The 13499-nt window shown below is 35.7% G+C and overlaps 2 protein-coding genes across 2 annotated transcripts in view; both read left to right on the forward strand.

The window, feature by feature from the left end:
* LOC126698847 (G-type lectin S-receptor-like serine/threonine-protein kinase RKS1) overlaps positions 1-13499 on the forward strand; it is a 100217-nt gene that overhangs the window by 18956 nt on the left and 67762 nt on the right. The gene's annotated exons all lie outside the window — the stretch shown is intronic.
* On the forward strand, positions 3362-9470 carry LOC126698849 (G-type lectin S-receptor-like serine/threonine-protein kinase RKS1). The gene is made up of 7 exons (XM_050396354.1): positions 3362-4652; positions 5961-6089; positions 7547-7746; positions 7912-8122; positions 8277-8514; positions 8752-8902; positions 8980-9470. The coding sequence occupies exons 1-7, from the start codon at positions 3389-3391 to the stop codon at positions 9280-9282; spliced, it is 2496 nt and encodes an 831-aa protein (XP_050252311.1). The 5' UTR covers positions 3362-3388; the 3' UTR covers positions 9283-9470.

Raw genomic sequence — 13499 nt, forward strand, 5'->3', positions numbered from 1 at the left:
TCATCTTCCAAATTACACTATCTTTGCTTGCTTTGCCTGAACACAAACACAGACAATCTTTCATATAACCAAGCTGTTAGTAGATTGGCGTCAAAATGTACTTGCTGATGCTTTATACTTGCTAATGAAGGATGGGTGTGATCAGTTTAAAATTTTAAATAGTGAGCTACCAGTTCTTAAACACTTAGGAGCCATTTGGTATGGTAGTTTAAGCAACACTTTTTAGTTTTTAAACAATATTACTCGTATTTCCACACACTTTTTCACCCACACATATTTCCAAAAAATACAAACAACGTTACCAAACAGCCCCTTAAACTTTGTTGTGGGAATATCTAACTCTCAGCATGCTCTCTCTCTCTCTATCTTATGAAAAAAAAAAGAAAAACCTTGATCGGGTCATTTCATTTTTTTTTTTAATGTATAAAAATCATATCATGTATGGATTTTAACCGCCCAAAAAATTATAAAATTTAAGATAATTTGTAAATTTTATTATATAACTTATGCCACGTGGGTGAGTTGGGCCATAAGTTGTGCCACTTTATGTGGCACCAACACAACTCATTGTTGAAAAGTCTCACAAGGGAATTGGAGATGATGCCATGACAAAGACACACAACGTGCAACTTTAATTAACAAGTTCAACTCAACAGATGAAAGTCAAGACAAAGACACACAACGCGCATCATAATTAACACGTCCAACTCAAGAGATGAAAGCCAAGACAAAGACACATAACGCGCATTTTTATTAACACTAGCCGCGAACCCGTGTGTTGCGCGTGATAATTATTTATATGGTGGTTTAATTAAATTTTTTTTACAATTTAAACTAATTTAATAATGAGTAATGTCTTTTGTTATCATATTTTTATTTATTATAGGAACAATCATAAATGTAATATAGGAACAATCATAAATCATAAACATAAATTTTGTCATACAAAAATGAAAATAATACAATTTTTCTCAGATTCAAAAAGCAAGTTAATGAAAATATTCAGTTTTTAATAAAAGTTATTTATTGGGAAGAGGAACTTGATGATCATCAGAATCAATCCACCTTTCTTGCATAAGACATCCAATATTCACCAATTTGCAAAGGAATAAAAAGTAAATAGGTTTTTTGGAGACTAAACCTATTACGTATTGGAATATGAGATATTACTTATTCACGATAAACAATTTGCAGATAGCCTTATTGCTTGTTTAACAACACTACCTTGCCTTGTGAACGAAAATGTAAAATCACATACAATTTTTTTTTCTTTCTCTTTTGGATTGTATAGATGCTTGATTTATCCTAGGTAGTTTTGTACTTGGACCATATTGTGAAAAGTTACAGCTGAGCATATGGTTGAGCCAGGGCCAGGGGTTTTGTTTATACTTTAGCAATCAAAGTTCTGGTGACATGGGAAGTGTATGAATATTTGTGTGTGCACAACTGGTATTGGAACTTTTGCTATTACATATATTTTGATAATGTTTTCAGGTGAATTATATTATCGGGGAGAATCTTTTGCTTTTATTAATTGGTGGTGTCCAGTTATGCGCCTGTGGACCTTGGTCTTCTGGATTCAGTCGAGTCATGTTCCAAATTACACTATCTTTGCTTGCTTTGCCTGAACACAAACACAGACAATCTTTCATATAACCAAGCTATTAGTAGATTGGTGTCAAAATGTACTTGCTGATGCTTTATACTTGCTAATGAAGGATGGGTGTGAACTGTGATCAGTTTAAAATTTCAAATAGTGAGCTACAAGTTCTTAAACCCTTAAAACTCTGTTGTGGGAATATCTAACTCTCAGTACGCTCTCTGTATCTCATGAAACCGTACACAAGGAAAAAAAAAACCTTTATCGATTCATTTCATTTTTTTTTTTTTAAATGTATAAAAATCATATCATGTATGGATTTAAACCGCCCAAAAAATTATAAAATTTAAGAACATTTTTAAATTTTTACTTAAATTAGAGAAGTAAAGTAATTTATATCTTTTCCTTATTTCTTGGTAAAAAGTATTACATACGTAACAACACTCCTTAATAAATACCATCAATGGATTCAATACTATCAATAAAAGTAATGAAGTTTGAAATATTTGCACATAAGTTGAAATATTTGTGAACAAGTATAATATGAAAAATGTTTGATATACATTATATACGTTTAATTATAGTTCACAGTGATTTTGTCTGATATGATAAATTGGATATATATTTTTTTAAAGGTACTTTAATAAAACACTACAAATGATGTATTATTATTTATTTATCATCGTTGGATTATTATTATTTTTAAAGGATATATTTTCGTTAGGTATCTTTCACTAATGTGAATTGGTTTCCAAGGTACACGTCATTGAGTAGGTGTAGTAGGTCCTTGACAAGTTGACAATAGCTTGCATTTGCCTTCTTTCATATGTCGAATAACTAATTTAATTTGTTTTCAATTTTATTTTTAAAAGAAGAATGACTGATTTAAGCTATTTGAGTTAGACGTGTTAACTAAGTTGCATGTAGTGTCTTCGTCATGGCTTTCATAGTTTCGTCTCCAACTCCCTTGTCAGAATTTATTAAAAGGTTTGTGTTAAAGGGCACCTTACGGTGCCGTTAACAACAGCTTTTTGCACACTTTTTTTTTTTTTTTTTGCAGTTTTTTATTCTTTTTGAAAAAAATTTAGTAATTTTTTTATTATCTTTTTTATACATTTAATAACTTTTTGTCCTTTTTATTAACACAACCTATTAAGGGAAATCTTAATAAGCACCACACGGTGCTTTTTAACATTTTCCTTATTAAAATCCATGTGGGTGGAAAGTTTCTTTTGTTGAATTTGGATTTCAAATCTTCCCAAACTAAAAATCAATCAGTATTTAAGTACGATGATAAAAAGTAATTATCATAGAATCCAACATGTAAGTTAAAAATAAAGAAATAAATAGAAAGCTACATCCAAGACTTTCAGTATATATGACTATCAAGCTCTATACTAGCCAGTCAAGTCAGCCACAATTTTTGTGCCACAACTCGCCATGTGGCTAGTTGTGATTGGTGGATGTATGATTGTGGGTTATGTGAGGACACACTTCCACCACTCACAACTCACCACATAGCGAGTTGTAGCACAAAAATGTGCATTTTTTATGTCACATAGCATGACTCATCTTTCACTAATGTGAACAGGTTTTCAAGGTAAACGTGATTTGAGTGTGTGGGTCCTTAACAAGTGGACGACAGCTTGCATACATTGAATAACTCATTTAAATTTATTTATAAAAGAAGAACAACTGATTTTTTTTATATGGCTATATAGCTCTCTATAGTCTATACTAGCCAGTTAGCCACAAGTTTTATTACTGTACCCTTCATTAGAAAAAATTATGAATCCTGCTAAAGGGAATACATCATTGCTTCTTCTCTCCCTTCTTCTTGTTTGCCCAATTTGCACTTCCCTTGACACCATAACACCAGACCAACCCCTCAAGGATGGTCAACTTCTACTCTCAAACCCAAAAACCTTTGCACTTGGGTTTTTCAGCCCCGGCAGTTCCAGTCACCGCTACGTTGGAATTTGGTATAACCAAATCGCCGAAAAAACCGTTGTGTGGGTTGCAAACAGAGATGCTCCTCTCAATAATACCTCTGGAGTCCTCTCCATCAACGATAAGGGAAACCTTGTACTCCACACCCAAAACCGAACCACTCCTATTTGGTCCACCAATGTTTCTTTTTCTATCTCATCCACAAATAATTCTATGGCTAAGCTCTTAGATATAGGAAATCTTGTTTTGGTTCAGCAAGACAGCCTACGTGTTACATGGCAAAGTTTTGATTATCCCACCAATACTCTGCTTCCGTTAATGAAACTTGGGCTGGATCGGCGGACCGGATTGAACCGGTTCCTAACATCTTGGAAGTCCAAAGATGACCCAGGAATTGGCGACTATTCATTTCGATGGGTTCCAACTGGGTACCCTCAGTTGAACTTATACATGGGTCAGACTCTATTATTTCATTTAGGATCTCGGAATGGCCTAACATGGAGCGGTGCACCCAGAATCGGATCAGATTACTTCAAAGTTAGCATTGTGAATAATCAAGATGAAACCACTGCTATGTACAGTAAAATTCCAAATTTACCCACCAAAGTTATTGTTAAAATGGTGGTGGATGAATCAGGAATTGTGCAACGGTCCTTATGGCAGGAGACTACATGGGTCGAATATTGGTCCGGCCCACACGAGTTGTGCGATAAGTATTTGAATTGTGGTCCAAATAGTTATTGTGACCCACACAATATGGTCATTTTTGAGTGCAAGTGCTTTCCTGGATTTGAACCCAAGTCATCTCGTGATTGCTTGAGGGAAAAGCAAGGAGCGTCCATGTGCAACAACGGAGAAGGGTTCGTGAAGTTGGCACATATGAAGGTGCCAGATACTTCAATAGCACATGCAGACATGAGTTTGAGTATGAAAGAGTGTGAGCAAAAGTGTTTGAGGAATTGTTCTTGTATGGCTTACGCAAGTGCAAATGAGAGTGAGGGAGGGATTGGTTGCTTGACCTGGCAAGGGGACTTGGTGGACACAAGAACATTTCCTGATGGAGGACAAGATTTATACATACGTGTGGATGCGGTTGTATTAGGTACTCTTAAATCTTTTTTCTTTAAAAATTTGGTAAAACATTTTATGAAAATACATAGTGACTTTTCTCATTACATTTGGTGGTTGGGTCAACAGTTTGGTGAGCTAGGCAAATGACATCGGTAGTCCGATGGGTAGAGCCACCACTCTGATGATCAGCGCCAACGTTCTGGTAGCTAGAGCCATCACTCTGGCAACCGATGTTGGCAATCTGGTCACTGAAGCTATTTACTAGAGGTTTGATAACCGAAGCCACCATTTTGGTGGCCGGAGATATCGCTCTGGCAGCAGTTGCCCCCCTGTTCAGTTGTAGAAGACATCATTCAAGCTACAATTATGACAGTTTGGTCACTAGACCTCCTACACCAGCAATTCTAGTGACTCACCTACTGATTTTGTTTGTTTGCTTGAAAATATTTATTTGTTCATACTAAATACCTGAAAATTTTATTTGTTTTATTTCAAAACAAATAGAGTGTTAGTCAAAGTTCATGTCTATTTTATTATATTAGTTTGAAATTTATGCAAAATACTAGTTCAACATCTAATTTGACCTATGACCTTCTGTGGTACTAACCTTAAAGTTGATTTAGGTCATACTATAGAAAAATGATTTTCTCTATTTAAAATAGATCTGTTTCATATTACAAAGCTAAATGAGTATTACATTCCAAATGGGAAAGAAATTATATATGGTTTTGTTAAATTATCTAAAGATGTCAAAATTTTCACAATGCTGCCTTATCTATTTCATATAATTCAAAACTCAAATGATGTGTGGAGAAGTCAAAATTATTTAAGAGTTGTATACCCCTAACAACACAAGATTTCTACAATTATATTCATCACTCATAGTAGGTCCTACTATGTAATACTTGTTTTATTTTATTTTTATATAGTTACAATAATAGGAGAGAGAGAATTTGAACTATGATTCTACTTATATTAATAAGAAATACTCTCTTGGAATTTGACATTGTTGTTACAAAAATAGGTTTGCAATTTTTGTTTTTTGTTTCTTCTCTTAACACGTTTTCGGCATCAAAAAAGAGAATCACATATGGACATGACATTGTTGTGAGAACATGTTTGTCTTTTTGTTTTGTTCTTTTGATACGTTGAACCTCAAAATGAGAAACGCATTTTCTCCATTTAAAAAAAAATAATAAAATCACATATTTTCCTTAAACCCATTGTTTCATCCCTACTCTCATTTTCCTATAAAACTGCATCTATAAATATTTATGTTCAATCAAATTCTGAAATTTATGATGTCATTTGAATAAACTTTTTTTTTTCTTTTACTCAGCACAATATGATAAGAAAAATGGTCTTACTCAGAAAAAGAGGATGCTGGCAATTCTGGGAGTTTCTGTTGCTGCAATGTTTCTTCTTATAGTCTCAATTGTGTATTGTTTTGTAATGAAGAAGAAGAAAGGTAAGGAAGTTTAGCGCAATTTTTTTAAAACCTATTTCTATACTTCTAAGGCCAGAGAACAAATGCTCCCAAGATTACTCCAACACTATGTTTCAGAGTTTATAAAAGAATAAGTAAAATACGTAAATGATGAAATAAAATAGAATAAAATGGAATGGAACTTGCTATATTTTTCAAGCGTAGAAGTTGATAAAAGAAAAAATGAAAAAGAACTAGATATATTTTGTGATTATACTCATAATCATTTCTTTGGATCCAAAGATGGTATACTGAAGCAGCTAAGGAAAATTTTCAAATGCTTCTTACACAAATTTCAAATTCATAAGAAAGAACACTCAAAGACAACATGATCACAAATTCCATTTGACTTCTACAGAAAACATACATGCGCACCATTGTACCCCATTTTACAAGCCTTTCTTAGGAGGGCAACCTGTCCTTCACTGCCAGCTAAAATATGAAGGACTTGTTGGGAAAAGCTGCTTTAGACCATACCCGTTTCTACCATTCATTGAGACATTCATGTTTCTTATTTAATTATACTCTGAATTGCAATCCGTCCTTCACTGCCTGCCAAAGACAAAGTATTAAGGAATGCTTAGAAGCAGTTGCTTTAGACCATACCACTTTCCACCATTCAGCTATATCCATCTTGTTTCTTATTTCACTTCAGGTTGAAATCCATGTGACTTTTCCATATTTAGATGAAATCCAATAAATTGAGTTGTCTTAAAAACTGTTTGGGATTTGCTTATTTTGCTGAAATTGAAAACTTTTTGTTGAAAGTACTGTAGATAAAAATAAAAATTAGCTGGAATAATATAGTAGGACCTATAAATAGTACGAAAAAATGCAGTGAGACCCATGAATAGTAGCAAAAATAAGCTGAATGGTACAATAAGTTGGCAAAAATAATCTTTGCCAAATGGACACTTAGCTAACTTTAATTAATGAAAATAAGCTCGTAGGGTAGTATCTTTTGATTTGATAGGTTTCCAAGGCTACTGCATTTCTTTCAAAAAACTGGATACTTATGCAAACTCAGAAATTGCAGTATCATACACCACCTTGTGGACAAAGTTGGGGATAAAAACACCTTCAGGGTGTCAATTATCATGCCACATGGATAATTTTTTCACCCTTTTAACTAAAAGCTCGATGAATAGCCCAACCAATTCCCTGACATTTTAAGATTTTCTCCAGCCCCATCAGTGGGCCTAAGGAACTTTCATCTTCCATAAGTACTTACCTCTAAGAAAAAAGCATTTTAACCAAGTGGGATTTCCTGTCAATGATAAATAGAAAATTGCAAACTTCAATTTTTCCTCTTATTTTCCACTGTTTCATTCTTTTATTTTAGTGTGTTTCTCAATTTTATTAAACTAGGCTTTTGCGTGAGAAGTCCTAATTGGACAAATATGGTTACTAGCACTATTAATTACTTTATTTTATGACAGAGAATAGGCATAGCACATATTCATATAGTGCTGACTCCACTTTACCATACTTCGAAGACTCTCCAAGTAGAAGGGACCTCGATGGAACTAGAAGAAATTCAAATTTGCCATTGTTTGATCTAAGAACCATTATTGCAGCTACAGATAACTTCTCTATTGCGAACAAGCTTGGCCAAGGTGGTTTTGGCCCAGTTTATAAGGTAGTCTCACTGAACGAGTCCTAGAATTTACATAATCTCATTTCAAGTGTGTTTATGCATCATAAATTCCATCATGAATATTTACGGGTACTCATTGAGTATGAATTTGTTGTGTGCAATTGGGCTTCCCCAAATATGACAATGATATTTGGACTTTAATTGCAGGGTTTGCTACAAAATGGAATGATAATAGCAATAAAAAGATTATCAAAATGCTCTGGACAAGGAATGGAACAATTCAAAACAGAAGTTGCACTAATTGCTAAACTCCAACATAGAAACCTTGTGAGAATTTTAGGTTGTTGCATTCACAAAGAAGAGAAGATGTTGATCTATGAGTACTTGCCAAATAAAAGCTTGGACACTTTCATTTTTGGTATGTCTTCTTTTTCGCATTAACCTTACTCATCATCACTAGAAAACGATCTTCCCAATACAAACATATCAGTTCTAAGTAGCAAGATTTTATACGTAAGTAAAAAAGCACGAATGCAATGCAATCTAATCCAAGTTCTCATTTCTTCATTTAGATGAAACAAAAAGGTCGTGTTTAGATTGGGGAAAGCGATTTGAAATTATTTGCGGAATTGCTCGAGGGATCTTATATCTTCATCAAGACTCAAGATTAAGAATTATCCATAGAGATTTAAAGGCCAGCAATGTTCTACTTGACAATGCATTGAATCCAAAAATTTCCGATTTTGGTATGGCAAGAATTGTTGGAGGGGGCCAAATTGAAGCTAATACAAATTGCGTTGTTGGAACATAGTAAGTATGGTAGAAAACAAAGATATACTTTTTTAACCGATTACTAGACTACCATTTCTACATCTAAGCAGAGTCCAAACTACAGGCCTTTGTAAGAAAAAAAATATTAAGGATATCTCTATAATTCGTTTCCATATTGTGTTACTTCAAATTTTCATGTATGTTAGTGCCCAAAGGGCTATTTTCAATCATTTTACATTGAGGTTCAATACCTTCCTTTTCATTGTGCTATGACAGTGGTTATATGTCACCTGAATATGCAATGCAAGGACTATTTTCAATAAAGTCTGACGTATATAGCTTTGGGGTATTGCTGCTAGAGATCATTACTGGCAAAAAGAACAGTACTTATCATCATGATGGTCCTTCCTCAAATTTGATTGGACATGTAAGTACACATGCAAACAATGACTACAAAATTAAGCCTATATTGTTAAGCGTAATATGATTAATATCTTGTCTCAGGTTTGGGACCTATGGAGAGAAGACAATTCCTTGAAAATGGTCGACCCATTACTCGATGAGGCATATCCTGCTAATGAAGTTTCAAGATGTATTCAAATTGGGCTTTTGTGTGTGCAAGAGCATGCAATAGATCGGCCAACCATGTCAACTGTTGTTTTCATGTTGGGTAATGACACACATCTTCCTTCTCCAAAACAACCTGCATTTATTTTGAAGGGTACTTACACTATTATAAATAGATCAACTAGTTCAGCATCTAATTCAATAAATGAAATAACACTTTCTACAATTGACGGTCGTTAAAACCCAAAACTATTTGTAGCAAGTGTACCAATGTTCCATTACAACATAAGATTGAGTTACTCTAATTCTACTCTACATTACAATTTTTTTTTTTTTTTTTGTATGAACATTTGAACATAATGTATGCATTGTAAAATTATTACAAAAAAGAAGATATATAATATTACACAAACTGTCATTGTCCAGAACTTGTGATGAAATCACTACCATCTCCTTTAGCTTTTTCTTTCAAGTGGTTTCTGAAATCAATATACAAAAAGTTAACTACGTATATATGTTCTGTGGAGATAACTTCATTGGTTTTCAGAACAAGATGTCGAAAGTTACAGAGATCTTTTCTTTTGGTGTGAAATTTACTAAGTTTAACCATGAAGATTTAAAAGGGGAACGCTAAATGCATAATACTGGAATTTAATTTGAATTTCAGGGTGTTTTACTATTGATATGCTTGGGTATGGCTAATATGTAATTGAAGAGAACACTTCAAACCAAGGCAATATTACCAAATAAGTTTATAACTTTGATGGTAGATCCTCTTGTATAGCAAGGAGAAGTGTGAAGAAATGGGTGGCAAAAAGTTGTAACCATTTCCTCCTTTTTGCTAAAATCTAGCCCAATTCTACTTTTGTGGTCATTTATATTTGTGAAGGTGCCTTATTGAGAGTGTGTCATTCTCTCCTTGAAGTCACTTGAAAAAATAAAAAGAGCAAACTAGTTTTCACAACATCAACATCATATGGAACAAATTAATGTTATATAGTATGAAAGTTCAAAAACGTGTACAAAAACACATTTGAACATTTAGACCCCCAAAAACCAACTTAACCAACACAAGCAATATGTCAAACAACAAGTGTGCGGAAACTTAACATATGCTATAATATGAAATTGGTTAAACAACTATCTAAGCCATAACAAAATAAACCACAGCAGATAATGTAAAGGCAGAGATAGAGAGGAAGGAAGATGCAAACACAAAGATAACACCCGATGTGTTATCGAAGAGGAAACCGAAGACCTCGGCGAAAAACCTCTCCGCCGCCCTCCAAGCGGTAATCAATCCACTAGAAAATACAGTTGGGATACAAGGACAGCAATAAACCCTCCAAGCCTAATCTACCCAGTGCACCTAAGCCCTCCAAGCTTCTTGCTCCAACGAGGTTGCGCCGAACCTTTTTCTTTTCTAGCTTTCCGGATTCCACTACTAGACCGTAGCATCAACCAATGAAGATTGGCTCCTTCCTAACTGCTTCCCAGAACTCCAAACGACTGTCTCACAGAGATGATAAGGTGAGAACCAGGTTTGGTATAATGCCTCTCAAGGATTTGACAATGGAGAGGAAGAGAGTGAGGGAATTTGTTGAGACTCTAAGGTAGAGATTGTGGGTGAAACAATCTGGTTTTTCTTTAGGGTTTCTCTCTCAAAATTCTCTCTGGAAGCTCTCTTTCAATCGTGGGTTAAAAGGGTATTTATACTGGAGTGAAGAGGAATGTGAAACGTCAGGTTTTTCCAAAACAGGGGTGGCTCGCGGCTTGACCTCGCGGCTTGACCAAGTCGCGAGATCCAGTCGCGAGTTAACCGTATGGCCAGTTGTCCTGTTTTGTCCTGTAGTGCTCCAGCTAGCATGACTGTTCATCTTCCAGCATGCTTGGCACGTGTGCAGCTTCTGGCGACTTGCAGCCGCGAGTCCACCCGCGAGTCCCAGCCGCGACACTCTGTTTTCTTGCACACTCTTGAGCAATCTTCACTCTCTCTCACTCACTACCCTTACAACAATCCCACCTAAATACAGGGTTACTAAATGCTGAATTACAAGCAAATTTGGCACGGAATAAAGCCAATTAGATGGTTGAATAAATTCAACCTTACAATCTCCCCCTTTGGCTATTCCGTGACAAAACCCTAAAACAGACTCTAGACTTAACATGTGAGTTGGGAACAGTTGAACAAAACTCACTCACACCTAACTCTAGAAGCTGTGAAGCACTTGAATCATATGAACATAAACTCCTGAAACACAACAATACACCATGATCATTGTAAGCAGAAAAATTATAAATGCATATGAAACAGGCAATATGAGATCAAGCAAAGATGGAGTTAATAAACAAACCATGGCTTGATCAACCAAGTGAACACCACAAGGTAGTGATCACAGTGCTCATTCACACTTGGAATGAACACAAGGACATACAAGTTAACAAGCACAAGGCAAGACACTTGTATGCTCAACACTCAACCAATGCATAGCACACAAGGCATATGCATCTAGGAACAATCCTACAAGGGCACAAGAGTGACAGTACATAAACCAAAATGCAGAACATTTAGATTAAGGTACTGATTTCAACATAGCATAAAGGCTGCACTTAAGCAAGGTACATACCATAAAGCCTACAAACTATGCATAAAACATTAACCCTAAAAGCTTACAAAAGCACATGGGTACAAACCAACAAATACCTGAATAACAGTTTTACAAAACACAATATATCAACTTAAAGAGAAGAAAGAAACAAAAAAAATTAAAGACACTCCCCCTTAGATAAAGACGCTCCCCCTTAGGGTAATATCCTCCCCCTTGATTATGCCTATCACTCCCCCTTTTTGTCATGGAATAGGCTAGTCATCCTCTTCTAGCTTTCTCTGAATTTGATCCAACTGAGTCTGAAGAGAAGTAAACTTCATATCCCATCGGTTGCTTTGATGGTGTAGAGAAGCAGTGAGTCCAGACATCTTGGTATTCAACTCGTGGACAGAGGAGACAATGCGATCAAGTTTCTCATCGAGGGAGAGATTGCTGAACTGAGAGTCATTGTGAGATGCAGAAGTTTCTGGTTTGGCTCTCTTCCGACTATGTCCAACACTTGCATTGTATGTACGCATGTTGATTGGACTTGGTTTGGGAATAGGAGACTCATCAGCCGTTGGATAAATTCCCTTGAGCTTCAAGATCCGTGAAATGAGACTGCAGAAGGGAATGCATATCCGAGACTCACTTCGAAGAACCGTTTTGCGCAGAACATGAAAGATATGAGCACAAATGTCGATTTCTTCATCAGAGATTAGATCATGAAGAAACAAAGCACGTCCGAGATTCATATACCCAGTACTTGATAAAGGGTACAAATTGTGAAACATCACAATTGTAAGCACTCGCAGTTTCGGAGAAAGGGAGGAAACACTGATGGATTTGCCATTTGGTGAGAACTCCAAGTCTTGACCAAGACTTTGTTTGAGAAGCTCCTCATCAGGACATAGATCATCATAGACTGGTGAATGACGAAAAATGGGTCTGTTAATGTGAAGAATTTCCGCCAGGTATGTAGGAGAGACAGAAAAGCTCCTTTGCTGAACCCAGCACTTAAGTTCATCTCCTTCCACAATTGCGTTAGCATAAAATTCTTTAACCAACTCTTCATACACGATATCCGGATCAGAGAGAAGGTAATTCCAATCCTTGTGAGCAAAACATATCGGAATGTCAGTGTTATGAAGTGAGGGCAGATCCACAGCTCTCTCTAGTAATGGTGTGGCATGAAGAAAAAAATTCTCATATGACTGATAGGCTGAATAGGATCTGAACTTATTGGGATCGAATCGCTGTGATGAAGAGCGAGTCACTTTCGGGAGAGGTGTGTCTTCATCAACATCAATTACGGGTTCCTTCCCTTTGGAAGAACCTCCTTTCACAGCAGCCTTTTTGAATGGAGACATGACCAGTCTGTATTATAAACAAGGGAAATGACAGAACACAATCCAACAGACTATATCAGCAGTGGGTTAGTGAAAATTTAGGAACAATGAAGAAACCCTAACAGCTGGATGAGTATGGTCAGAAAGTAACAATGAGGGACACCAAAGTCCCAAATTAGAACTACACAGTATAGAGAGATCAAATGTAACCACATAATCAGCTGAAAAAGGACCAAAATCAACACCACATCAACAAGATACCACACAAGATCAAAGTGAAACATGATAGCAACAGCAGATCAGACAAAAATTAGCTAACCCTAGCTAAGCACATGATGAAGAACACAACCAACAAAATAAATTAGCTCAAAACCAGAAGCACAGGCTACCATAAGCTAAGAAAGGACAACGATGACATCACAAAACCCATCACAAAACCCATCACAAAACCACAAGCAAAAGTGAATAATCCAGAGGGAAAACCAAGACATTAGGAAAATTAGAGTGCAAGACAGAGAAC

Source organism: Quercus robur, chromosome 9, assembly GCF_932294415.1.
Source record: "Quercus robur chromosome 9, dhQueRobu3.1, whole genome shotgun sequence".
In the NCBI taxonomy this organism is placed as follows: domain Eukaryota; kingdom Viridiplantae; phylum Streptophyta; class Magnoliopsida; order Fagales; family Fagaceae; genus Quercus; species Quercus robur.

Bases quoted from the DNA above. Each gene is read 5' to 3' on its own strand.
- LOC126698849 (XM_050396354.1), top strand. From the start codon at position 3,389: ATGAATCCTGCTAAAGGGAATACATCATTGCTTCTTCTCTCCCTTCTT. The intron at 6,090-7,546 runs GTAAGGAAGTTT...ATTTTATGACAG, and splicing joins TGTAATGAAGAAGAAGAAAG to AGAATAGGCATAGCACATAT. The intron at 8,515-8,751 runs GTAAGTATGGTA...GTGCTATGACAG, and splicing joins AATTGCGTTGTTGGAACATA to TGGTTATATGTCACCTGAAT.